Raw genomic sequence first — 27620 nt, 5'->3', positions numbered from 1 at the left:
ACCAAGAAATACAAGCGGACGACAGCCGTCCTCCCGTTTGTTCTAAAAAGATAATAAATAAAGAATATGTAAAAATGTTCATGCATGGGGTAGCCTGAGAATACCTGTGGGGCTCGCGGCTAACGTCGACGTGCAAGGTGCTGCCACTTTCGTCCACTGTATCGTCCAAACATAGCACACATGTTCTACCCTCTTGTCATCTAGAGCGATCATATGCACACAGTGCTAATAACTTATGATCACCTGATTACAAGCAGTCACAACCAGCATCTAATGACTGTTTTTTGCCATGCACCATTCGTTTTCTGGAGTTGAGAGCATTAACTCAGCGACTGGTGATCCTTAATCTTACTTTCTTCTTAGGTTGATGTAGTAGACCTCAGTTAAGCTACGGTTCTTATCAATTATCTGGGAAGCTGTTGCTTGTGCGCTTTTTACTTTTTACTGCTCACAATAACCCCTCTTCGTGCACAACAGCGATCCGATGTCATGACGCTCTAATGAGCAAAAACATACCGTCCGTTCTCAACTAGTCAAACAGCTAGCCTCCTGCTAGCTACCTCGATGACAAACTTTTCACCTTCCTAAAACTAGGCACCTACTCCGGCTCAACTAGTACTTGGTTCCTAGATCGGCAAACGTATTCACCTTTCTTGGGTCCATTCGGCTTGCTGTCATCACTTTTTAGATTTTTTCCATCGACGCCTTGTGTCTTAATGCCTCCTAACACCCGCCACGCGCTACTGCTTTCATTCTCTTTCTTCCTCGTCGCCCCTCTTCCCGAGCTTCAATCCTCGACCGCAGGTGCCCAAACGCCCCTTAGAACTGCTATTCATTTGAACTGACTGGTGCCAGGTCTACACTCACACGGTCCTCCAACGAAAGGGCAATTATCCGTGAGTCTACGTCCGCATGACTCTCTGTGCCAATCTCCGTCTCACCTAGAAGCAGCCGCCACGGAACTGCGCATCCCTTATTCGACCCTTGACGACCGTTACGGGGCTGTCCACAAACCGAAGCATGTCTGTGCGATGATGGCATGGCACCGTCATACACAGTGAGATGCCAATCCCGCAACTATTACCTCCAGAATCTTGACCGCAACCCCTCGCCCGCTCAAGCCTGTAGCCACAACTTCGAGCAGCTCTTATCTGGCCCCGTCTCAGGGATGAGCTCTTCTGTACCCAACGAATTTTCGCTCAGATTTGGCTAGCTTGGCTTTTCTGCTGCAAGTTCGACTTGCCTCTTGCACAAGTTCAAATCCGTATACGGAGTTCGGGTCGCCCTATGTATTAGCAACTTGCCCCCGTCCAACCTGTTCCCCTGCACCTGACTTCCCTACAACAGTGCAACCAGTGAGTCTGCTTACTTTTAGATTAAACCACATTTCTGAGACAAAACTTGCCATGTGCTCCCAGTTTGACTTATCCTATATCCATCTCCGCTTTTACTCGTTGTGACTCCGGCCATTCACCTAACCGCCCAAGGTCACTCATGACCAGTAATGGTTTTCAGTTTTAGTTCATGCCACTTGAATATCTTTGAACTAGTGTGACCTCATGCCCATTGTTCCCAACAAGTTGGGAAATAACTTATTATTACTATATCATCGAGTATTCCCCACTATTCGTGACATTGTCCCCTTTTTGTGCAATCCTCAGCCCCACAAACCCCTCACTCATGCTCCATTCTGACTGTAAAATATGATCATGCCAGATGGTATGCCACCCACGAGTTTAGAATAAACCCTATTATTATTATAACCACATCATGGTCAGCATGTGACGGTAAGATTGATACAACGTGACAAAGTCCTTATCAGCTTATTTGCAATATTTCGGAATGCAAACGTGGATTTCAGCTGCCGGAACGCAAGTTTAAACAATTTTCATGAAAGGGCGAGATGGTAGTAAACTTTGACTTCACTGCTAATGTTATGGACTGCGAAATGTCGGAAGGCATCCACTCGTGATTTAGACGTTTGTTCTGTAATTTCTACCATTGTAGGGCAGAACCCCGACGGAAGTTGAAGATAATTACCACATGCTATTCGGATTTAGTGACCAAGAGGGGCGCAAAAATTCAACTAGGAATTCAAATGGTGCCACTGGGACTAACATAACAACGCATCAATGTGTACTAAAGAGCTTTCAGACCTGCTAGGTATGCCGTATAAGAAGTAACCCGCGGTTGCTCCCGCAACCTTCCTTATGACAGCCGTCCATTCAGTTTGATCTGTCACCAGTTCACACACACATGCCCCCCAATCCTATCGAAGTTACCGTGACAACACACGACCTGGCTCTACATGTGTCAGTCCCATGGTCTAGCGCAAATCCGGTTGCTACAGGAATGCGCATCCAGTCTGCTTGCTGAAGCCTTGTTGTTCGTTACGGGGCTGTCCAGAATCCGAGGCATTTCAGTGCACTGGTAGCACGGCACTGCCATACCCGGACTGCTGGCACGCTGCAACCACTACCTTCGAAACCTTAACCTGGATATTTCGCATACTCGAGCCTGTAGTTGCAACCACTCACAAAATTTTCACCCAACCCCAACGGATCGTGGGACGAGTTCGCTCCAATCCGCTGAACCTTTTTTTCGTTTTTCGCTGCGATTCCAGCTCACCCCTTCCACAATTTTCAAGATTCCGTTTACGGTGTTCGTTCTGCTCCATGCGGTAGCACTGTCTACCCACCTGAAATAACTTGCACATCTGACTTTATTACAACATAGGCGCCACCGAATCTGCTTAGATTCAATTTAGACTATATTTCTGGGGCGAATCTTACCATTTGTCTCCACTTTGAATTCTTCCACCCTCATCCTCACTCTGCTTTTCGTGACCACGGCAATTTACCCAACAGACCAAGACCACTAATGACCAGCAACGGTTCCTCAGCTTTGGTACAAGCCAACTGGCTTCATAATCGAGCTGGTCGTGCCTCATAACCCATTTTTCTAGTTTTTGTCGCTTCCACAACTCGGTGACCTTTCACGGAATAAGCGTTTCTCGTCGGCTGTATTTCCCTTCCCGCTGTTTTATTACCCGCCGCGTTCAGGTTGTGACAATCCGATTACACCCCACTAAGCATGTTCCCTGCAAGTTGGGAAATAAAATAAATATTGTTATTATAAACACAACTCGAATAGAACTTTTGCTTTGGTGACTGAGGTGCAACGATTGTGGAACCGCCCAGATCGCAACATGCTCAGGAATCAATCGGCCTGTTGCCCATCGTTTTGGGGCAACAATTTTGGAAACAAACAGGAAGACAGCTTGCAGCAAATGGAGGTAAAGTTCAAACCTCGGTTGAGGTGTACGTAAGAAAACCGGCATGAGTGGTTAGTCAGGAAAGATTGAGCGTACTCAACAGCTCTTTAAATGTTCTGTGGTGGTAAGACGAAAACTGCCTTGTCCAGTTTAATTAGGGTGTGCAAAATTTGTGCATCGATCGCAAGTTTCAGTGTTTTCATAAAAATTTTGAGAAGGCCATTAGTTAGGAGTTATCAAGAATGGCCATTCAATTGTCTATATCCAATTCTCGTGATATCCTTCCTGGGACCCTATCAATAATATGAATGCTAACTTGTCGGGTACCTTTGCTCAAAAATCCCCAGCAGGTCCCGTTGCGTTGACCCCGACACTGTTTTAGTGAGAGTTCATTCTGACCATTTATGGTAAGAATCACCTTTACTGAATGCAACATGTCTGAAGATGGGGGCCATAAAATTTGTATGTTCCTGTTGTCATGCTCTAAAAGCAGGATCGGCGACTTGCGGTCTGGACCGGGCAGGTGGTGCATGAAGGCCAATGTCAGGATAGTATATAAACTGGTGCCGAGCTACAAATCGTCATCCCTCGCTTGCTTCGCTTGAGGTCTGGGTGCCTACGACATGCAGGACGCCTCCAGCACGGTTGCAGCGACGGTGCGGCCAAGTAGGATGGTTAAATGTGGTAGAATGTCTTGTAGGTTCACAGGATGCGTTCTCACCAGAATGCCAATCAAAAGGGCCGTTAGTAGGTTGATAATTTTGCGCATAATCATGCGAATAACATGTTTTGACGTGCTGATGTTGATTGCTGATCGTTCTAGCGTGTCGCTCACCGTGACAATTGCCTTGTAATAATTAGTTTTTATATACGCAACACTCGCATGACCTGCGTAAATCCGATCGCTAAGTGTTTGCTGCGAACCGACGTGTGAATGCTCAGCTCGCCAAGTGTTTGCTGCGAACTGACGTGTGAATGCTCAGCAGGAGTTTGTTGTTGCGATATTTAAGTCGTCCATGGAAATCCGAGATTACGTCCAGGGAAACCATTGGCTAGACTTGACCGGTGATGGTGTGCGGGCCCTGCGCGATGAAGTACGCCGCTTGGACTATCCTGTGAGTGGTCTGCAGGGTATCCGAGATCCGGTGCGCCCATTTGGACCAATGGTTGTGTCTGTTTGTGATGATGGGAGTTTGAATGTTCTCTCTCTCGCTTCCGTCCATCTTCTTCGTATGCCTGCAAAATATGGTGGTGCAATTTAGGCAGATTCGGCCAAGCACCTCCAATGCTACCACACGCAGGTGTGGGTGGTTTTTCTGCTGCGAAATCTATCCTCCCTCTGGTCGTTTCCATTCCGTTGTCTTGCACTAATTCTTTTCCATTTACTTTCCAGGCACAACTGTGGAACACATTTTCAGTGGTTCTGATATTTGCTGGCAATCATTCATAATAAAATTACGTTTACCTAAACTTGGTTTCATATTTCCCGACAACGCAAGCGTCACGGTAACCAAGGAATCCAGGCCTTGAGTTGAAGACCAGCTTGCACAGGCGAGAAAAGGGGGCATAATTTTCCGGTTTCGTCTATAGCCTCAGAGTGGTCCCGAAACCTTCGAGGACAACATAGGGTCGTCTCTAACAGCATACGTCTAGCATTATGTACAATAGCCCGGCATCCTTACTGTGCGTGAAACACTTATTGCGCTTCATGGGTGTTTCACGTCACGGTGTTACTAGTCGCGCAATCGACAAATGTTATTCACTCCGAAGATTCTATGACAGGTGCGAAGCGTCTGTTGTTACATAGTATGTGGAGTCGCCAACGAAAACGAAAGGAATGATTTCCAGCCACTACTGGGTTTCAAGGTTCAAAACCTACACTTATGACATAAGTTGCTGTCGCTTTAGGTATAGCTGATGTGTGCCGTCAACAGTCGCATCAGAAGGCTGTAACAATGGTGATATTCCAAGCTTAGCGTAGATTGCACACTAAATACACCAGCAACTGGTTACACTGTTCAGTGTGCTCAGATGGTTGGTAAACCTTTCTTCATGCCACGACGATACTTTACGTTAAGGGGTGAACGGTCAGAAATAGAAAATAGGTAACCACCCAGTAAGCACGCCGCCGGCGGCACCACCCGTGGGCATCGGTGCCCAATTTTGACCAACTGGGGCGGCATGTTACGCTTGCCACCGGTGGTGTTAGAGCTGCAGCCCGGCTCAACCACAGACATTATCGTTGATCTGTTGGCTCCAAACGATGCACCGATGGTTCCGTCATTATAAACCAAAGTTAGGGCTGTCCATGAGCACACCGGGTCTTGCACCTGGGGCAGTCAGTGAATATATCGGGTGCCTTAGCTACCGAACACAACTCCAACGATACATGGCTTTCAAGGCATTCATTGACAGGGATATACACAATAGCACGTAGGCTATCCCTTTCATTCAAACGAATAACAGTTTCTTAACTTGTGAACGATGCTGAGCGCAAACGGTCAATACACTAGCGTCAGCTGTTAAATCCATGCTGTTCTGACTAATTACTTTTTGTTACCGCCAGTAATCCCAAACACCATCTTCCTTTGGAGTTGTGGTTAACTTTAGGATCAAATTATAGGATTACACCCCTTAAAACCAAGCTACCTAAAACTACTGAGAATCGCACACCCTGCGTCTGTTATATTTGAAAATCACTTAGCGATGTGAATTTTTAAAAGACACAACCGCATCATAATTCTCCGCTTCGTTGGAGAGGGTCAATCATAAAAGGCAAACCCGCCATGTTGTCTTNATTGCGGAGGATGATTTTGTGAAGAATTGCTCGTCAGTTTTTTTCATTCAGTGCAATTCAAGTCGCTTTGAAAGAGTACCAGGCGAAACATTTATTTGTTTTCGTACGCATAAACTCCAAAAAGAGCAGCAATTCGCTACTTTTGTATAAAAAAAGCCTTCTACCGCTGTACCAGGCACCCCGGCAGACGAAGCCGAAGCCGTGGCATTCGTCGCATCTAGTAAGTTCATGGTTGATTGTGTGTGCACGGTAGCACACGTCGTATTGTCCGTCCGGCAAGGTTCCACGTTCGCCAGTACCATGACTGCTTGAGGGTTGCTTCCCACTACCCGAAGCACAACCATCCACGCAGCATATTTATTTTTGACAGGCTCCCCATCAACCGGTGACTAAAAAATGATGAATTAAAGGAGTGTTCTGCCCCTTTGAAATACGGTGCTCCGTCGACGGAGATTCGGCAGTACGTCACCGACCACATTGAAAAGGTACTCACTATCGAGAATGTGCGTAACTATCGCGTCAAATGTTTACCTTTTAGTCGGTTTCTTAGATGACATGTCGTCCATCATAGCCAAGTTTCGAGAGTGCGGTCGCGTGCTGCTGGTGGAATCGGAGGGTGGCAGATATAGTCACCTGTGCTTCTCTCGAACGCGGCAGATAGCTCCCTTTAGACGTTCCCCGGACGTCATAAAAGTTTATGCTACACACGGTACTAACCGTGTCGGGTAAATAAATTTAGAGCCCCGGACGTTCGCTGTTAAGTTACAAGCTTTATAGTTGGTTTCTTAGATGACATGTCGTCCATCATAGCCAAGTTTCGAGAGTGCGGTCGCGTGCTGCTGGTGGAATCGGAGGGTGGAAGATATAGTCACCTGTGCCTTTCTCGAACGCAGCAGATAGCACTCTTTAGAGGTTTCCCGGACGTTGTAAACGTTGATGCTACACACGGTATTAACCGTCTTGGGTAAATAAATTTCAAGCCACTGACGTTCGCTGTTAAGGTACAAGCTTTATACATTCCTTGTGACAGATGGCATGGGGATCAGTCGACCCGTAACGTATGCCTTTGTCAACAGCGAGCATTTTGCGCCACTGCGCAAGCTGTTCAGCTTGTTCAAGGATATGATGGGTGGACACTATGCAGTCAAAACGTTCGTCAGGGACAAAATGACTTCGCAGATGCGGGCCGACAGAGCCGTATTTGGCTGCGATATAATGCTGTGCATTTTTCACGCACGGCAAGCCATCCGGAAGCACGTATGTTTCATTGCTTTGGTGTAATTTTGCAGACATTTTCCAACCGCAGTAGGCGCATATTCCACCGCATGGCTCGCTTTGACGACGCAGCTGAGTAAGTGAACGTGGCCAAACACCAATCGCGTAGATTTCGCCACGATTTGCAAATCTTGAGGCGAACATATCCCATTTTTGTGTCTTATTTGATTGCCCACTGGCTCCACATTACTCGAAAGCGGGCCGTTCATGCACAACGTGGGTTGGTACATTTTGGGAATGTGACCAACAACCGCCTGGGGAACGCCAACGGGCGTTTGAAGAGGCACGTGCATCACTCAAATAGCCTGGAGCATGCCGTCCAGAAGGTCGCTTTGATGTTGATCTCGATCGGTCCATGGAGGACAAGCCGAGTCTGCCCCGTAAGACAGTCGCAATAAAACTGTTTTGTCCAATTTCGGAGTTGATGGAGATCTGTGATTTGAGGCCTAAGCAAAGGCTTTGTATACCTTGCTTTCGAATCCTGTGATGACGAGAAATTCGTGTGATTGTAACCCGAAGGCCTCAAATGCCGAATCAATGAACACATGCCAATCCGCGGCGACTATACATTTATCCCTCATGCCGGTAATGTGAGTTATGAACCACCAGGTAAGCAAACAAATAAAATTCAGTTACATCCAGATGCTTAAATGCTGTTCCCGGAGGTTAGTTGGTTGCCCATTTTCCGTTTCAGAATCCTTGTCCCGCGAATTGGATCTTTAAAAATGAAAAATGGAGCGACAACAAATTAAGCTTGTATCAGTGATACCAATGAATAAAATGCAATTCGCCAATGGTGTTTTCATAAATTATTGGCGGGCGCATTATCAACCCGTGGAGTTATGAGTATGGAGCGCCGTCGCTGGCCATTGTACTGCGTTACCGTGCATAGCTGAGGCCCTATAATCCGCGTCGCGAATAGCAGTTACGCTAAGTAGTCGAGGTAAGCGGCAGTTCAGTGTTTCGGGTAATAAAGGGAGTGGTCGATGGGGTACAATCAAGAGTATGAGTTGGGAGTGGGCTATCAAAATGGGTGGTGATTGCACTTTGACAGGCGATGACAACCGTTGATCGTTGGGTTAGTCTATTATGTGTTGCCGGGGCATTATGGTTAGCTACGAGCATGTGCGCGGGCCTGGCAGTTACTATAGGTAGTCACGTAGGTTACGTCGACTACAGTTGTGATGTTTACCGAAGGTAGCAAACATAAACGGTATCGAGTAAGTATGAGTATGACGATAAATAGCCAAGTTAGGTGACTTCGAGTACAGTTGTGAGTATAACAGTCTGTCAGATTATGCTATCACCTATAGTTCAGTCCTTGTTTTTACCTGTTGGCATATGTATTGGATTGATGTAGCTCGCGAGGAAAAGCGGCATCTCGCATAGCTAAGGGTATAAAAGACCGTCATTGACCATCGGATTATGTTACTCTGCATAGGTGCAGTCTCATTGTCAACATTGCACATAAACGCCAGCCTGGCAGTTACAACAGGTAGTCGAGATGAGTGAAAACTAGTAGAGATACGAGTACAAGGGGCCGTCGTTGCTCATTGGATTGGGTTGCCGCGCATATGTGGTAAACCGTAATTAGCGTCGCACATAGACACGAATCCAGCAACTACACTAGGTAGTCGAGGTGAGTGACAACGGCCACCGTCATCGTGGTGACCTCTTTATGGTGGTCACCACCTATAGAACGTCCTAGTTATAATAAGAAAGACGCCCACGGCTATCTCGTAACACTGTATTTCTACAAGCTAGTTATGCATATCTGGGAAAGGGATCATCCATAGATGGCCCTCGCACTGCCACTGCAAGTTTGCGCTGTTATCCAACATTATTGCACTTAATGGAATATGAGATCCATGAGGAAAATGTGTTGTCAGCAGGTTCGCCGAACAAAAATATCCCATTTGTTAAATCTGAGTTTTCTGAAGTAAACAAATGCCTGAGGCTGATCCTATAGGGTGGCATTTGCATTAAATACCCTTAAAATGTTCTTTTATTCTTCAGGAACACCGAGAAACGCCAAAATATGCGAAAGTGCGATTTCGTGTTTTATGTCGCGTAAACCGGCAAAAAACGCAAATCGGCGATGGTCAATGACCTTGACATTTCGCTCATTTAAACAAAATGCTACGTGCAACATGCCACGGGAAGGTGCAAATTGATTAGACCAACTTCGCATTAAAATGGCAACTTCGAAAACCCTATAGTTTCGGCAAACTTAATTTGGGTGCGCCAATAGCCTGCGGCCCATTGATGTCACCGTTCACCCAAAGACTATTTCAACATGTGACTACTATGTGCCTACAATACAGATATAACAGAATTACGGGGAGTAATAATTGTGGAATAATGATTCGATCGTTGAAACACGATGAAACGTTAAGCGCCAAAGGTGATCCCCCCCGCTCCGATGAGAATGCTGGAAAACCCTGTTTGGATTTGACGTTTTTGTCCACACGAAAAACCAATATAATCGCACCACAATACTGGTAATCCGACTGAATCAACTTGCCTTATTCAACTGGTGACGAATTATTGACACAATTCCATAAGGCTGGGCGATAGAAGATATTTGCTGCAGTGAATATCCTAATTATGTATACTGAGTAACAATCTGAAGTAAAGCCACTGCAGAAGATGCTTTCGAGAATATTCCATGTAGATAGCAAGTAACGTTTAAGGCCTCGTGAACAGGTAAATGTTTAAACTAAGCCCCAAACTTTTCATAAAGTAAACTACTCACAAGGTTGCTGAAAACTCTTCGACCTTGTGAGTAGTTTCCTTTATGAAAATATACTGCGATATCTCGAATATCGTGCCAACTGAATCATGTGGCGGCCTGTGTGCAGCACATTCAGTTGGAGAAATTCAACTGAGTTTCCCGTGAAAACCAAATTGATTTGCAAACGAGTGTATTTCTCGATAGCCCCAAACCTGTTTTTGAAATAACGTAGCCACAATGGTGCTTATGGGTGATGCATCTTAGATTCGGAAAGAATTTTTCACCGTAAGCCCATTCTGTTCTGACTGAAAATGAAGAATAGAAAGGATACATTTGTTATAGCCAAGCAGAATTTCTTCACATAAAGAGGGGCCTAAAGGAAATGCGAAGCTAAAGAGAGGAGTAAAATTCCAACGGTACAATGAAATTCGTACTCCAAAAGAACGCAGAGGAAGATGTCAGGTATAGTTTGAATATTGGTAACAAGACACGAACAGTATTGCAGGGTGCCCAGAACAGAATGTGATCATGTTGGACGCTTTGGAGATGGAGCCTCCAGTTGCTAAATGAGCCTTGAGAACCCGGTAACAAGCCTGTATCAACCAAATCGCTTTAATGTGGGTTGTTCAGCAGCAGGAGATTCGAGATAATTTATCAGAAGATCATAAGGACGGAAGTGTTCCGACTGTGACAGTGAAGTAATGTGATGAGAATTACCTGGTAATGAACCGTCAGAAATATCGTGCCGATTTTTCGATGCCTTTCTTAATACCATTCATAATTTTTGGGGCCGAAAGATAACGAGGAATAGCCACACAATCAAGAAGAGTTATCGACTGTAGTTAATTCGTTTCAGGAATTTGTATGTGTACATAATTTGATCAGGATTTACACTCTTTGAAACCATTCGATCCGTAGTCTTTCGTTATGTTGATGACGGAAATCGCGTTTGGGCGCTAATCAACTTTCCGTCACTAAATGTAGCACCCTTAGGACAACCGAGCGTTCCACGTGATCCGGACTTCTCTCTGATAACGTATCTACTTAAGTGGATGTACAAGTGTACGTGACCAACGTGCTTACGCGGACGTTGGCTCCAAGGCTGGCCGTACTACTCAACTGGCGCGGAATAAATGACGAAGAAGCCTTCGGGTCAACCAGGCTGGCCCAAGGACTTATGTGTAAGTAGTCAATTGTTATTTTATATTTAGCTAGTTGAATCAGTGTCTGGATGAAACTCAATAACTATGTTCTTCATTACAGACGCGACAACTGAGAAGTTTCGGAACACAAATCCGCGACAAATAAAGGAAATCGTTCATCGCTGGCTGGAGAACGAACGGCAGAAAGTTCGGAAACGCCTGCAGAGAGCCACCAAGAGTGACAAATGATCTTCCCCCTGTATTTTTTTATAATTCACTCATCAAAACATTTGTACTTGAAGGCGCTTATTGATATCCGGAAAGGTGATACGCTGAGCAATTATGTGGGGGCAGATGGGTTATCAACTAGTGTTTAGGATGTTACTGAATCGTGCGAGTGAAAGAGATAAATCCGTATAATGGGCTATATTTGCGCGTCGGACGACTTTAGCTAAGTGAGGAAATCCCGGTACTGGGTACGGATTTTCCGCACCCGGGTGCGGAAACTTGTTTCATTTCCGCACTGGTCCCGCACCCGGGTGCAGAAATCTGCGGAAATTGTGCGGAAATGTCCGTACCCGGGTGCAGACATTCTGCAGAAATTTCTGCACCGGTGCTGACTGGGTTCCTTATATTCATGCTCGCCCGAACCTAGGAGTAGACGACCATATCCTCACTTTATAATCCCAAATCTGCCTCTACAGGTTCTCGGTCACATCCCAGCAAGCCAGCTGATTTGCGTCAAGGCGTCGACTATTGCGCACCGGGTATGCTTGGTTAACCAAACCATCCAAAGACAAGGTCGGACGACTTTAGCTAAGTGAGGAAATCCCGGTACTGGGTACGGATTTTCCGCACCCGGGTGCGGAAACTTGTTTCATTTCCGCACTGGTCCCGCACCCGGGTGCAGAAATCTGCGGAAATTGTGCGGAAATGTCCGTACCCGGGTGCAGACATTCTGCAGAAATTTCTGCACCGGTGCTGACTGGGTTCCTTATATTCATGCTCGCCCGAACCTAGGAGTAGACGACCATATCCTCACTTTATAATCCCAAATCCGCCTCTACAGGTTCTCGGTCACATCCCAGCAAGCCAGCTGATTTGCGTCAAGGCGTCGACTATTGCGCACCGGGTATGCTTGGTTAACCAAACCATCCAAAGACAAGGTCGGTTGTTGAGGCTTACTCTTCTCTATTTACCCGGGGCATTTTAAAATTCAGCGCGTCCACTGAAATTTCATTTAATGTATCGCTCCCCCGGACTCCATTTTACTCAACACGACCCTTATAGTCGGACCAAACCCTCTACTTGTATAAGCAGCCAGAACTAAATCAGACCAAATTGGATGTAAATGATAAACAACGGTTTCACCATTGTGAACTGTCCAACGAGAAGAGTCCTTTCATTTCGCATTGTAATAACCACCATCATAACAAGGTCACTTAGTTGTCTCTCCTTAAAGCGGTTAATTGAACATGACTCCCCTTACCCATCTCCTGAGCACATCCACAGAGACGCTTCACTAACGATAAATTCAGCTTACACTCCCCCCTGCAGCCCGAGCGAGTACCAAAATCAATCGTAAGTCAGTGAAACTACTCCATGACTACTAGTATTGACGGCCTATTTAAAAAGATAATCACATCCAAGTAGATTTGCTTAATCTCAGAAACTGTTGGAAACGGTTTGAAGCTCGCCAAGTTTTGAAATCCAACACGTGTCCTGTAAACGGCGCTGAGGCATCGATGCATCAATTCCAGAGAAAGCGTCGGTCCTTATCAGCGCACTTAGCTCCGAAATTCACCGGCATCTAAAGTGGAAACAGCGGGTTCGAGTTTGCAGTAGACCATCATCATCAACAGCAAATGCATAGGTATTCAATATCGGGGCCTTAATGTCGAACAAGGAAAAGCCTAACAGAGGACGGGAACCAAACGGGAAAGGTACTGGTGCAAAGAAGTCCTTTGTTCTTTCGGGAAGACCATCGAGAATAGCATGCCATGACTTCTCAGCGGCGGTGGAACAAGCACATCTAGATACCATATCGAAAAACGGCACAATCGGTAGAATTCGCATAGCATCATTTGCTAACCTCACCGGACTTGAGTTTAGTGATCCGCGCCAAGTGGACTTAAGCCAGGCAGCCCGATCAGGAAAGGAGGGCATGTGCTGCAATGGCGGGATCAATTTCACATCTGCAGGGTCTCCATGTATGCGCCAGGAGAATCACCTGGGCTCCGACAAGGAAAATGCGAAGATACCACTGCACCAAGCTTGAATGTGACCGATTTCATTATATTTTGCAACAACACACCCCCTTGCACACGGACCTCCCGACGATAAAGGTTTGGGGCAGAACGCATGAATATCTTTGGCAAACAGTGGTCACGCGGGCGTAGTACACAACCCAACTACCTTACTCTAATAAAATCGCAAATTAAAGACAAACTAATTCAAGGCCCTTCAGTTCGTCAAATTTTGGCACTCTGTTGGATCTAATCAAACGACGGTCGCTGACATGTTTCACCAGTTGTTGGTGCAAGAGATGTCTTGATAAGGGATATCGTCGTTTGTTTGAGTGGACATAGATGACACTTCGGGTTATTTTGGCCCATGCTCTCAACCTAAAACAAGCTCTGGAGATAGTGAGGCGGTTCAATGACCTACGCGCTTGACCGAAAACATTTTGTCCTGGGTTGCGACTCATTGGCACAGAGGTGACGGTAGATGTAAGTTTGTCGGCGGTCAAAAATCGGATATCGCAGAAAGTAAAGCAGAAGAGCGACTGGTGCGCCCGATGACACCCGCAAAAGTCTGTGTGCGACGTAAATACCACCGGCACCTTAAGTGATATCGATGAACAACACGTTCCTCAGTTGCGAAAGCGAGCGGCTTTGGATACAATCTTATGATTGTGCAGCCCATGTTGGTGAAAAATGATATTTACCCGACAACAGGTCACGTCCTACCGCACGGCACGGTCAGACCACAATTTACACGTTTTGTACAGGCAGCAGATTGCTTGAATAGGATTTAAAGGATGGTGCCTAGTTCGAGATTTGGCAATTTGTAAATGTGACCCGAAACAAAAGAGAAGACATGCTTTTATCAGTGTGTACAAAGTGCATAGTGGATACAGTACAACAGACCATAATCCGATCACTCAAATAAGCACAATGATATAAGATAAAGACTGGAATTGTAAGTGGGTTAACTATGGACGTGTGCAGTTATAAAAAAATGCACAAATAGCCTTGAGTTGTTGCTGCGTTGCTAAGCAAAGCTGAGGAACCACAAAAATAGAAATTTCGGTATTCGAATGAAACCAGGCACCAACCAAGCCAAACGGTAGCCACCTAGGCGTAAAAGTAGCTTCAGCGACCGGTAGTTTGGAGGGGCCGGCTCTCCTGGCACACGAAGGGCATATTGCGCGACCACATCGCTCACCAGTACGATGTTATCAGAACGGGCCATGAGGGCCGAAGACTTTTCACAGGCAATCGCAGCGACAGCAAGCCCACAGAGTTCCGTCGATTCAGCTGTCAAAGTGAAAAAATGAAGTAGTGCAGTTTTTAGATCTAATGGAGAATGTAATGATGGATTAACCAGGAGCCAAGCAAACAAAATGGGAACGCTGCGAGCTCCTTACCTAGTGGTATTTGACTACCGCATACGAACGCATCACATGAGATTGTACCTTACGTCTAAAATGCATATCATCTGTTGCAGCACAATCGAGTAATGCATGGATTACATTTGACATATGTAGCTGACAAGTTACTGCAAGTAACTTCACCAACATATCTGGATACTAGTATACTACCCGTCCACAGTTCGTGGGTTAGCGGATCATGCATTCGCTTCCCGCTCGAGACAGTAATTACCAGGACAGATGATCAATCCTAAGGAAAAAGTGTTACTCATTTGTAGGTCCCTCAAGTAAAACTGACTGAGTAGACAGGGTGAGAACGGATATATTGGTCGACGGGGCTTGATCCGGTGGACACGTATGTGCAGCAATTAAACCATTATGTTTGCGCGTACCCAAGTACGGCATTCTGTGCAAATCGCTAATGCCGATGCAAATCATCCGACGGAATATGATCGGTAGGCAAGTGCACAGAGGCCGGCCCATCTAAGCTTAATGGCGACAACGAGCATCAGTGTCTGTTCTTCTACATAAACATACTGGCATTACATTCTTCATGCTGCAACGAAATACCACAATTCCAGCACACAATCATTCTCAACAATGATGCTACTACTGTTGTTTGCATGGGAGCGGATAGCACGACAGAAAACCAGTAGTCAGATAACTCCTGACAATGCAATTAAGTGAAACACGAAGAGAGTGGAGCAGTTGCCGCTTGGAAACAGGGACAAAGTCAGACGATTTACCAATGGTTTATAATGAATACGCTGCTAACCGACTAGCCCGATGCTACTCAGACTTGTGCGTCTAGAAGCTGTACAGATAGGTGTGGACGTGATTGTACTCTACCCTTAGATTTAGGCGTTAATAAACGCTGTATACAAGTTTTTCACATGTATAGACAGCAACTAACCGGGCTAATCCTGCGGCTTTTCCAAAGGTATGCAATCGACATACCAGTTTTGCAAACCTACCTGAAGGCCGTCGCAACAATGAAATTTCGGCCTCCCTTAAGAACAGGATATATTTTTAGCAGATATCTCGAAATAATGAATGTCCGGCCACTCTTCCATTTCCGAACCTGCCACAGTTCGTTTAAGTACGCAGTTTTTAGAGGTTCTTCTGCCAACTAAAGACAGCGAAATTTCTGTCCATATATTTGTTTCCGTCCTGAAAACCATTATTTGTGGAGATGGCGATCCCCATAAGACTGATGCAATTGACTTCGTTTGACTTACAATGCAGTCGTGCACTCCGCGGCTGTCTCAGAAGCTTGCTCTTGGCGCTCCAAATTTGTTTTTCGGTAGCTGTAACCGTAGATAACGATGAACCAGTCTCATGAAAGCAGTCTTGCCGCCGCTGTTGCTTTGGTGTAGTTGAATCCAGAGGAGCTGCTCATATAAGCGTTCATATTCTGAACCCCGGACGTACTTGGGAATTACCTATTCACCATCACTCACATCAGAGCTTCGAGAGATTCCAGTGCATTTTTGTGGATCATCTGTATTTTTTGAATGAATGAATGAATGAGTTTTCTCCTAGTCCACAAAATGGAAGTTCTTCACGCGCCAAAAAATTTTCGGAGACGCCAGACAGCGGATCGTATTAAGATTAGCTCCACACAGTCCTTTGTCAGCAGATTAGCGACATCTTGATGCAAGATAACATGGTCGATTAGATGTCTGTGTACACTTCCTGGATGTGTTCACACTGCAAGTGGTGTCCGTTCACACTGAGCCACGTATCTGTTATTGAAAGTTTTCATGCTATTAAAAATATTGGTAAGCTTAAGCTGTTATCATTCACTAGTTCGATTCCAAAAGGACCCAATACTGTCTGTTTTCCACGTTTCTGAATCCTGGAACACTAAAATCACCCAAATGGAAGAGAATCACTTGAATACGTAGATCTGATCGGGTACGACAAATGATTTGTTGGATTTTGTTTTTTTCATCTGAATATGAAGCCATATATTCCTTTTTTCTAGATAATCAGCGTTGTACAGTGACGTGGAGTGATTTGTCTGTTGATACCAGAAATAAGGGTTTATTCCGGATATCCCATCCCAAGCATTCGACCTCAGGGCAGCTGGAGGTTGACGTAACCTAAGGGTGCAGGTAATGAAGTCTAACTTCTAAAGCTATTGCGAATAAAAGGTATTTTTTAAGCACCAGACGCCGGCAATCACCTTCAGTCGTTAGGCTGTGTAAGGGTGTAGTCTTTAGGGTAGGCCATTTTGATCCGCCTCACGTCGCGAAAAAAACAGCAGTGCAATCCCCTTGAATTTGAAGATGACAGTTACCTGGTGGAGGGCACATCTTACTGTTCCCATATCTGTCACAGGGAACAGTACGAGTGCTTCGGGTCTACAGAAATGAGTACATGTAGGCCATTGCCGATCCTTTTGACGCTAGCAGTGGACAAATATGGCTAGAAGTTTTTTCTGGGGGGAATTTCAGCACCACTTCGACGCACATTTTGTCTGCGGTTGCAGGATGTCACGCATGACGTGCGTGTACTCGTCAACCGCCGGTACCAAGAATAATATGGGAAACTACGATTCTCCGATAACTCTGTGGGAAGTCATCGCGTGACACTCGGCAGCTATTCGAATAAAGGCGCTACCTGAATTAAAAAGCAATCCACGGCCATTTTTTTCCAAAAAACACCTTGAATTCTCTAAATAAGGCTCGAGAAGCCCCCTGACGTCAGTATTTCAATCGAAATAGGGGCCCTAAACAGCACTTTTTCCCAACCTAACACGCAACGCTTAACTAGAAAGCCACTGGATAGTGTCAACAAACCGAGGTCCCTGAAGAAACAGTGGGTAGGGACGGAGTAATGCACACGTGGAAGGAAACTGCACTGTCAGAGTTGGTGGAAGCTTTATGATAGACAAAAACACGAGTGGTACCGCCGAAACTGTTCGCAAAATACACCACGTTATCCAGAGAAAGCTGATTTCCACAACAGCACTACGTAAGTTACATGTAGAAGTCATTAAGGCTATGGCACAGTTGCACTTTTTTCCTAGAATGCCCGGGCATTACAAAAGCGATTTGCAAGACGCTTAGCTCATTCATTCCAAGTTCGTGGCTGCACGTACAATAACACTTGTTTGTGCTGGCATCGGCACAACGGATTCAACCGTTAAACAGCTGGTGAGAGCTTGAAACCGATCGGTGAGTCACTGTTTATCATCTGTGAAAGATTATGGACCTATTCGGCCGTAACCGGTATGACTCGCACAGTATATGGAAACTAGTTTGGAAAACTTAGGGAAGGATGGGGCAAAACAATGCGCACAAGGTACTCCTGTGTTCGCAGATAGATTTGTTGCGGATGGATAATTTATAAGATGAAACTCTGGAAGTAGAAGACCGATGTAGAAGGAAGTGCCCGTCATAACAAATACTCACTAAAGTGTCAATAGTACGGGTTGGGCGACCCTACTAATTGTAGATGTTCAAGCTCTACCAATCTCTTTGGACAACCATATAAGGCAATCACATACCAAACAACGACTGTTCGTTGAGTTTGGGTGCAGCATTCAGCAAAAATATCGCTGTGGCCATTAGACTCACACGACATCACTAATGACAAATAGGTCGTTGGGTGCCTTGGCTGAATTCAGACCAAAGATAAAGGAATGGTTTCCATTTCAGAAACCTATCCGATTAATAAGTACGATCACAAAAAGATGAATCAAATTCCACCGCAGTGATCAGCGAAGACCATGGTCGGAAGCGGTCGTTTTGGGTGGATTAAACAACCCGATGATGAGTAGAAAAGTTGTATCTCAGTGTGCTACTTAAATAGAGATAAGCACGAAATACTACCAGAATATTGCAACCTAAGTCCACGGTTGTCAAAACAGTGGACTCATAGACACAATCGGAAATGATGATAAAGGGGTGACTGATGTAGGCATACGTGTAATGTAGAGGGGTTTTATTGCGTTTAATAAACAGGAGCAAGTACATAGCCATTTATCGGCAAAAATGCAGGTGGGTTAGATGCATTTCTAGTGAACGATAAAGTTAGTTGGAAAGGACAACAGTCTCATTTTGATGTTCATCCTTTGCATAGTATTCGCCCGTAACCACCTAAAGGCTCCTGATAACGCCGATGAACTACCGTGTTGATAAATGCATGTATAACGCCCAATAAATCAGGTCTACGAGTCACACGAATTCACCTTTTCGGTGTCAAAGTACCAGATGCAAAACCAACAGGCAAGATTCCTAAATCAGTATTCGCAAAAGTGCGATTGAAACTTCATCCGGACTAGAGGAGGGATATGTAGCACATCAATCGATCAGCTAAGGAAGACGGTGTAAAGCTCCCATACTTCTAAACAGGCCACTCTCGCAGCCGGCCCAGTTATCGTTGACTTTGTTTTGTAATGTTTTCAGGTGGGCTATACAGAGGGAGCCAGTGTAATGTAAACTCACACAGGGATGGGTCACGAAATGCGGCTAAAAATTCCTTAGTTGTGTTCACCGCCACGTTCATCATTTCCTCCGTACGAACCAATCCGGGCCACAGACTGATAACGCATACATCCACCTTGTTGCGTTTTAATTCAACGTTCATATCATGAGTTAGCCTATCAAGGGCGGCTTTGCCTGCAATGAAGATCAAAGTTAGGAATGCGAAATTCTAACAGCATCATTCAGTCCTTATTCGACGGGCTGAAAGAACAGATTAAATGGCTCATTTGTCAAAGAACAAAATAGCGTGCATCTAACAAGAGCTGAAAAACACCAATAATGTTTGAGGTAAATGAGGCACAAAAGTGGAGGTCCAGACAGTATGAAAACGAATAAGATGTATGAACAGAATACAACTCAAAAAGCTCCCCAAACAATCATGGGAACACTCAACACTGGGTAACATATCACTGCGATGTCTCACAAACGGGACAGAATTGTGGTAACTTGCATTTCCATGAAAGACTGGGGAATTCAATCTGTGTCAGATACCGCAAATGAAGTACGGTCGAAGCCTAAACAATTCTAACAAGAGCCACCAGGCTCACCCATTATTTAATACTATCCACCGTATGCTATTTTGTTTGTTTTTGTTTTGGTAACCGATCAGGCGGAACCACCGGGTACTTAACAAGCAGAGAATGGGTAACCATAACGTTCGAACCAATACTGATAATTTTCAATTGGCCTGTCCGCGCTTTTACCCATTCCATCTGCCAGATGATAGACGGAACACACGGACGTTGGGTGGTCGCGCAAAGTCCATGCTCCAGTCATGTGCTGAACATCATTTTTTATAGCGAGCACAAACTATCAGAACAGCTGCTTACACCGTGTGATTTGGAGGCCACCAACTGCAAACCGCACCATGTGGTGAAAAACTACCAGTGGGGGGGGGGTACTGATAATTTTCAATTGGCCTGTCCGCGCTTTTACCCATTCCATCTGCCAGATGATAGACGGAACACACGGACGTTGGGTGGTCGCGCAAAGTCCATGCTCCAGTCATGTGCTGAACATCATTTTTTATAGCGAGCACAAACTATCAGAACAGCTGCTTACACCGTGTGATTTGGAGGCCACCAACTGCAAACCGCACCATGTGGTGAAAAACTACCAGTGGGGGGGGGGTTGATACAAGCCACTTACTTAGTTCGGTGTACACCGCTAGACTGCGATCACGGTACTGTGCGGGTATGCGCATCTATTCGCTTGCCTTCTGGCACACGTCCGTTGATGCAGAGGCATTTGGTTCATTCATTCATTCTCTAGAGTTCAGCAATATCCAGCTGAGTTGGCTGAATAGCTTTCAGAACTCGGCGGGCACAATGGTGATATTGATGACGATTGGAGAAAGGTTAAAGAAGTAGTGATCACAGTCTCTGAAGCCATCTGATCCAGGTCACTCGCATACCTCAAGGAACACTGGATCTTGTCATGATCAACAGCTCCGATTAAGGTCAGTAAAGCATAACAACAACAAACGACTTTGACAGCGCGCGCGGGTCCCTCAAAAACTGATTAATAGTCTAGGGGTTGATAGAGAGCACTGATGGATCTCAAAAGCTCGAGAAATGGAGATAGGTTTTATAACGGGAAACAATCGCACCCTGTTCCAGCTAATCCCATCAAGTGGCCGGAGGAGGGTGGGTGCTGGTGAAACCGTATCCGAAAGGAACAGGACCACAACTAATTTACAAAAACGTCGTTTTGAACGACAGGCTGAACAGTTTGAAGAACATTTCAGCTGTCTCTCATCAACTCAACCTCTAGATGGAGTAGATAAACCAGAGTGGAACATTGACAACAGTCCGCCACCGACAACAGAAGTCCAGCATGCAATCTCATTGCTTCAACGAAACAAACGGACAGTTTGCACCCTGCGCTCCTAAAAAAAGGTAACCAGTATTTCGTGCTAACTTCATCTGGAATGAGGAAAGAATACCGAGAAAACAGACCTATCGATAATGATTCGCGTGTTCAAAAGGGTGCAGGAACATCACCAAAATTACCGCGGTATCAGCCTAGTGACCACAGTTACCGAGATGCGTTCTGGTGCTATTCTACGAATGTTGAACCATCAGCGGCACAGTCACATTCGCGAGCGTCGAGCTGCGTTTTGCCCTAACAAGAACTGTATCAATCATCTTCACTATATGATAAGTGCCACAAACGTGTAACTCCTCCCGATGACTAGCAATGATTGTCTTTCTCGATACCAGATATTTTTCGAACTCCGCTGATCATCAGAAACTTTGGCTGTGTCTGGCGATGAAGGGTGTTCTTCCTAAATTTGTCTCTCACATAGGTCCTACATGCCTCCTCCCATGGGCGTGTATGTGACTACGGTAAATTCTCTCCTCGTCCAGCAGTCTCTATCGCCGTCAACAACGGCAAACCAGCGTATAATTCCTCCGATGAGACGGTGGTCTGCACCCCTCACTTACGAAAGGTGGTGAAGCCCAGCTGAACAGTCCAGCGACACAACTGCGTAAGATTTGAGACGAAAACAAAACACCATGAGAATTGAGCATATCGACGGTGATCCCAGCCTTCAAGAAGAATGTCACACGAAAACCATCCTGGCATCAGCCCGATAGCCGTGTACCAGGGTGCTTAGTAGCACTGTTTCGCGTAGGCTGATGGTTACCGGGAGAGGAAAACTCGTGAGAATCAAGCTGGGTTTTTACATGACCGAGGATGGATAGACCACATGTTTACTTTGAGATGATTTTGTGGACAGCGTCGCTCTTCCAGAGTTGGTCGTTTTTATTGGTTTGAAAACCGCTTTTGACTCTGTTAAATGTCAGAAAGTTTAGAGGTTTTTGGCTAAAATAGATTATGCTTCATAGGACGTATTCCGAATACCAGTCGACTGTCTACCGTGTAGAGCCATTCTCGCCAAGCCCTGTAGGGAGCAAAAGCAAACAAGATATGGACAGTGCATGACCTGGCAACGAAACACGTAAGCACTAATCAGTAAGCATAGTTAGGTCGAAAACTCCCTCGTACCTGGACGGGGACCTCGGAACTCAGCTTCCCAATGGTTAGCGACACTGGTGCACACGACCCAATCACGCAACCATTGGCGCTGCCGCATCAAAGTTATCGCCTTCAATGCGTAGCTGTCCAGTTTCCCGAACTAACTGATGATACCACTCTCTAATGCTTGACTACCTCTCCCACTCTCCGGTGGTCAAAACTGTAGCAGCTAGAACCAACATAATCCTGGTACATGGTTTGCAGCTGATAAACTGAAGTGAACTAAACCGCGCCTCCAGTACTGTGACGCCGTTGCGTTATTGTGCGGTTCTCCCTACGAAACAAATAGGAGAAAGGATGTCCTAAGAATACCTGATCGAGCAATAATAAGTGGACCATTGCCAGCCAATGAATGTTGAGATTAGCTAGAGCGGAAGGAAATCTTATGTTGGAGGGGACAGGTTTCTATTTGGATCCACTCTATTAGGGGGACCACTGTGAACGATGGTTTGTCTGCAGGAAGAACGACCGAACGCGTTCACATAGGCTGTCGTGAGAAAAACCAATCGAACTACTCATGAAGAAGCTAGGTTTTGCACAAAGCGCCTGCTTGATGAGCCCCAACAAGGGCGAAACCGGTCGTGGGCTGTTAAAGAGTTTTCAGCGACCTTGTGAGTAGTTTCCTCTAAGAAAATATACTGCGATATCTCGAATATCGTGCCAGCTGGATCATGAGGCTGCCTGTGTGCAGCACATTCAGTTGTAGAATATCATAAACGGGAGATTCAATTGAGCCTCTCGTTAAAACCAAATTGATTTGCAAATGAGTGTATTTCTCCAAAACCGTCCAATTTGGGTTCAAGCAGAACATAAGGTTGACGGAAACTCGGGGACTGCGCTTACCTGCTGAGCCCCAAGAAGGGCAAAACCGGTCGTGGGCTATCGAAGAGTTTTCAGCAACCTTGTGAGTAGTTTCCTCTAAGAAAATATACTGCGATATCTCGAATATCGTGCCAGCTGGATCATGAGGCTGCCTGTGTGCAGCACATTCAGTTGTAGAATATCATAAACGGGAGATTCAATTGAGCCTCTCGTTAAAACCAAATTGATTTGCAAATGAGTGTATTTCTCCAAAACCGTCCAATTTGGGTTCAAGCAGAACATAAGGTTGACGGAAACTCGGGGACTGCGCTTACCTGCTGAGCCCCAAGAAGGGCAAAACCGGTCGTGGGCTATCGAAGAGTTTTCAGCAACCTTGTGAGTAGTTTCCTTTATGAGAATAATAGGATATTGTTGAAAGTAATCACACTTTAGATTATCATAGAACATTTAGTTGAATGAAGCACCACAATATTGCAGTGGGTTCAAGTAACAGACATCCCTTGTAGTCACCTTTTACCCCATAAAATATGCAAAAATATCTTACCACATCCGTAAACTGCACTGAACGCATAGCGACAGGCACCAAAAGAGGAAATATTGATGATCAATCCAGGACGCGCAGATGGCTCTTGCTTTTTATAGTCTATCATCACTTTCGTGGCCAGCGCTGAGCAGATGTAATGGTTTCGAAGGCCCACGTTATTAACCTCGTCCCAGACTTCTCCTGGACTGTATGCATCGATCTCGTAGTAAGCTTTTCCAAGAGACCGCTTCAAGAATGGCACTGCTGAATAGGCATTATTGACCAACACATCTAGGCGACCTCGTTGTTCCCGACGGATACGAACGAATAGGTCTGTGATTTGTGTTTCCTCGCTATGATCAACAACGACAGGGATGGCTTTCTGTAGAAGCAAAAGAACGGTTGTGCGGACGATGTGTGAGGCGAGGCTGTTGAAGAGTATTCATGATAATTTGGTGGGTTTCACTGTTCTGGAACGACGCTGCACAAGACAACAAACTTTCCTTCCTTGGGAGCTCACGAGACTTGAGGCACATACAATTAGTGAATACCAGCTTCGATGGATATCAAAACTAGATGACGACCCGAGCTTTGTCAAAAGCATGAAAGAACTAGACCACTTCGGAAAAACAGCAGAAAGCTGTTCATTACGGAGTTCATACCTAGCCACACGCCAGTTTATCTTCGAACGTCCTATCCTGGTGAACACAAAGACAATGTGTTCATCATCAGTTGGCAATAAAATATCCACTGGTCCTACATACACTTAAGTCCATATAAGAGAGGACATCACGAGGAAAAAATTTCTTGATTCCTCTAAGAAGCAATCTCTTACCACCTCCGGTTATGATAATTTTTTGCATGTACAGCGGATTAGACAAGTTGGGTGACTACAGAAATTCGTGTTCAAGGGGAAGAAAAGAATCCAAACAGGTAATCCAAATGAGTAGACATCGTTTGGGACTAGTTCATACTAAAATGGGATTCATTAGATAGAAAACCGTTCAACCGACGGTCAAACGACCGTCAATCGAAAGTTTTGCCACTGTGGAATCAAACTGGGAGTGCATTCAGGAAACTACCAAGGGGTAGTTCCACCACAAAGTCAAGGTTTATTGATTGAGTGAATTTCTCTAAGACGACGTCCAACCTAATAAACAACACGCCCCTGTCCAAGCTGAATTAGAAACCTCTCTAATTAGGTCACATGTGTAGAGCTCTTTATAGCTGATGGTATGACGAGTGGTCCTATTCGGTAAATTTGAAGATATAATGGACGGCCCCTTTGAATGCATATAGTTGGTGTAACTGTTGTTTCGCACATCCAGTTAGGAGTGTTAACTTTAAATATTTCTAGATCCATGAGATCACGACGCAACTGATGGCCTTGTGAGAAAAGCTTTACTACACCTAACGATGCGATCTTGTGTTACAAACGTGAGCGGCAGAAATCAGAAAATCACCATGGCAGCTAGAGATGAGCAGTCCTAAGAGCTTAACTCGTCCGAAGTTAGACAAGATAGAAAAATCCTCCTCTCCTTCCGGTTCGCAGACAGCATTTTGTCCGTGCTTGTGACGTGTAAGTCACACGTCAATCACCGGACCTCACATTCGCCCACCTAGCAGTGCGCATGATTTTGGTCGTTAACAAAAACACAAACGATATGACCTATTTGGTGTGGTCAGACTAATTAAGCCATTGCGCCCCATCATACCACCCCACGGAACCCCCACTCTACTTTCGCTGCTAGACAGCATATTGTGACTTAGTGTCAATATTCTGAAGTTAAGTAACCCAAAAAAATTTCGCAACCACAATGCCACAGAGATCACGGACTCGACCTACAGAATAACTGACCCAAAAGGGATCATCGTCAACCTCTCTGATAAACAATTTAGCAGTGCAGGAATCCTTCGACGTGGCCTAAGCTTCAGTAGCAGTAAAAAGCACTTATACATGAAAACTTATCTCGGAAGTTGAATCAAACAGCTATCGCCCGAGTAGGCTGAGTCATGTCTTAGTGTAACACTGGCTTCGAAAGAGTATCATTCATACCGGCAACGGCCATTCCAAACCAAAAAGGGACTGAAAAAAATCACTGGGACATGGTTTGTTTTTGGCCTCATTCAGTTGTGCCTTGCAACTTAGCAATATTTCATTATCATTACGACTAGATATGACAGATAAGCCAGAACTGAACAAGAGTAAACCACAAAATGTAGCTACCTAAGGAAACCGAAAACGAAGACTGGAAGCGCAGAAAAGGTAACAATTTCTCTACAGCCAAATCAACCAAGAGTTTCCTGCAGATTACTGAACACATACTAGGTGACATTTTACGCCCCACAGTGGATTACGTTAAGTGTGCAACCAAAAACTTGTAAAGATACATCCAACACACGCTCGGACACAGAGAGAACAATTTGCAAGTTAAATTAGACATGCTTCCCAGCTTAAACACAAACATTACCCTCTCACTCTCAATGACGATAAAACCTTTTGGAGCAGGATTGTACTGCATCCTTTCATCTCCATTATTGTAGTGAACGTGGCCACGAATCGTCTACTGAAATGGGACTTTTTTTTTCGAAGATAACTCGAACATGATGAAGATAGACGAACGATCAAGTCGTCGTTACACAACGGCAGCAAACCGAATTGCTATCATAAATCCCCGGGAAGCGGTGTGCTATGATTCTGATCAGTGCAGAAATTGAATATGAAAACAGAACTTTGTCCTTCTTGGAGTGTTTTGTCATGATAAGCAACAGATGAGGCACGTCTGTAGAAAAACCAACACACTCCGGTCGTTACCGTTACTTGGACGCGCTCAAACCACTAAGCAGGAAGATAGGAGTAATTAAGACAAACGGTTGATGCAGCAGCGATTCAAGGCACAAACAGTGGAAGAACTAACTCAAGATCGCATTAAAGGACAAAGGAGAGTCCAAAAGGTCTTACGGTGTCGCAGATTTATCTGATTACAGGCCGGAGGCAAATATATTCATGCACTAATTTACACAGAAGTGAACCATACAGATTGGTCAGTAAGGTCTCCAAAGAAAACCCTCTGCTGGCACCATGGCAACCAACAACGTCTACGTACACACTATTCTGCACCCCCGAGAGAACAGGAAACTCCGAGGCCAATCACAAACTCTTGAGTCCACATGAAACAGAGACCCCTTGTTATAAGCCTACTTACAAAGTTAAAAACACTTCACCAACTGATTACCGGTTTTGCCACCAGGCGGGCGAACTCCCCAAATTTCATTTCCCAGGCGAACAACTGATTGTAAGTAAGTGGATTTTTTCAAATAACCGAACTGAATTGCAGCAGAATCCGTCGCTGACTGTGTTGCACGGAAGCCAACTCATATCTCAGTCGGAACGACATTGAAAATATCGAGTTATTTTTCTTGATATTACAGTCGTCATGATCTGGTTTTTTAGTAGGGAATAGAGCTCGAGATAGGACAGTGCTTAACGAGTTATATTATTGACAGAAAGGTCTGTGATCCGAACCCAAACTTAGCATCTCCTCTGCTCCTATCTAGACTTGAGCAATCTGTAGGTATCCTAGCCCTCGTGCCTCCTTCCGTTGGCATGGCAGCTAGGCACCAAAAAGGTTGGTACATCTGAATGATTATTATTAGTAGTAATGGTAGTGGTACTAGTAGGAAGTAAGACTGATAAGGACTTGGAACCACTTGATGAGCCCAAAAAGGGTGAAACAAGAGGTTGCAGTTTATATCAACCTTGTAAGTAAGGTTACAAAAATACGTCAATATGACATATATATATATATATATATATATATATATATATATATATAGTTTCTATAACAGAAAGAGACATAAAGACA

The 27620-nt window shown here is 45.1% G+C and overlaps 2 protein-coding genes across 2 annotated transcripts in view; one reads left to right on the top strand and one right to left on the bottom strand.

Moving 5' to 3' along the window:
• Positions 1-13116: 13116 nt before the first annotated feature.
• On the top strand, positions 13117-13500 carry T265_11040 (hypothetical protein; the record flags this gene model as incomplete). The annotated part of the gene is made up of 1 exon (XM_009177584.1): positions 13117-13500. One exon carries the CDS (start codon positions 13117-13119, stop codon positions 13498-13500), a length of 384 nt encoding a protein of 127 aa, XP_009175848.1.
• An 817-nt stretch (positions 13501-14317) lies between these two features.
• T265_11039 (hypothetical protein) overlaps positions 14318-27620 on the bottom strand; it is a gene marked incomplete at both ends in the record, with an annotated part of 22226 nt that continues 8923 nt past the window's right edge. The window contains 3 exons of the mRNA XM_009177583.1: positions 14318-14761; positions 19329-19502; positions 23776-24136. Coding sequence (XP_009175847.1) covers positions 14496-14761; positions 19329-19502; positions 23776-24136 — 801 coding nt within the window. The remainder of the gene's footprint in view (positions 14762-19328; positions 19503-23775; positions 24137-27620) is intronic.

This window comes from Opisthorchis viverrini, assembly GCF_000715545.1.
Source record: "Opisthorchis viverrini unplaced genomic scaffold opera_v5_435, whole genome shotgun sequence".
Taxonomy (NCBI): Eukaryota; Metazoa; Platyhelminthes; class Trematoda; order Opisthorchiida; family Opisthorchiidae; genus Opisthorchis; species Opisthorchis viverrini.
The sequence above is the reverse complement of the archived record's forward strand: the minus strand, read 5'-3'. Positions and strand labels throughout refer to the sequence as shown.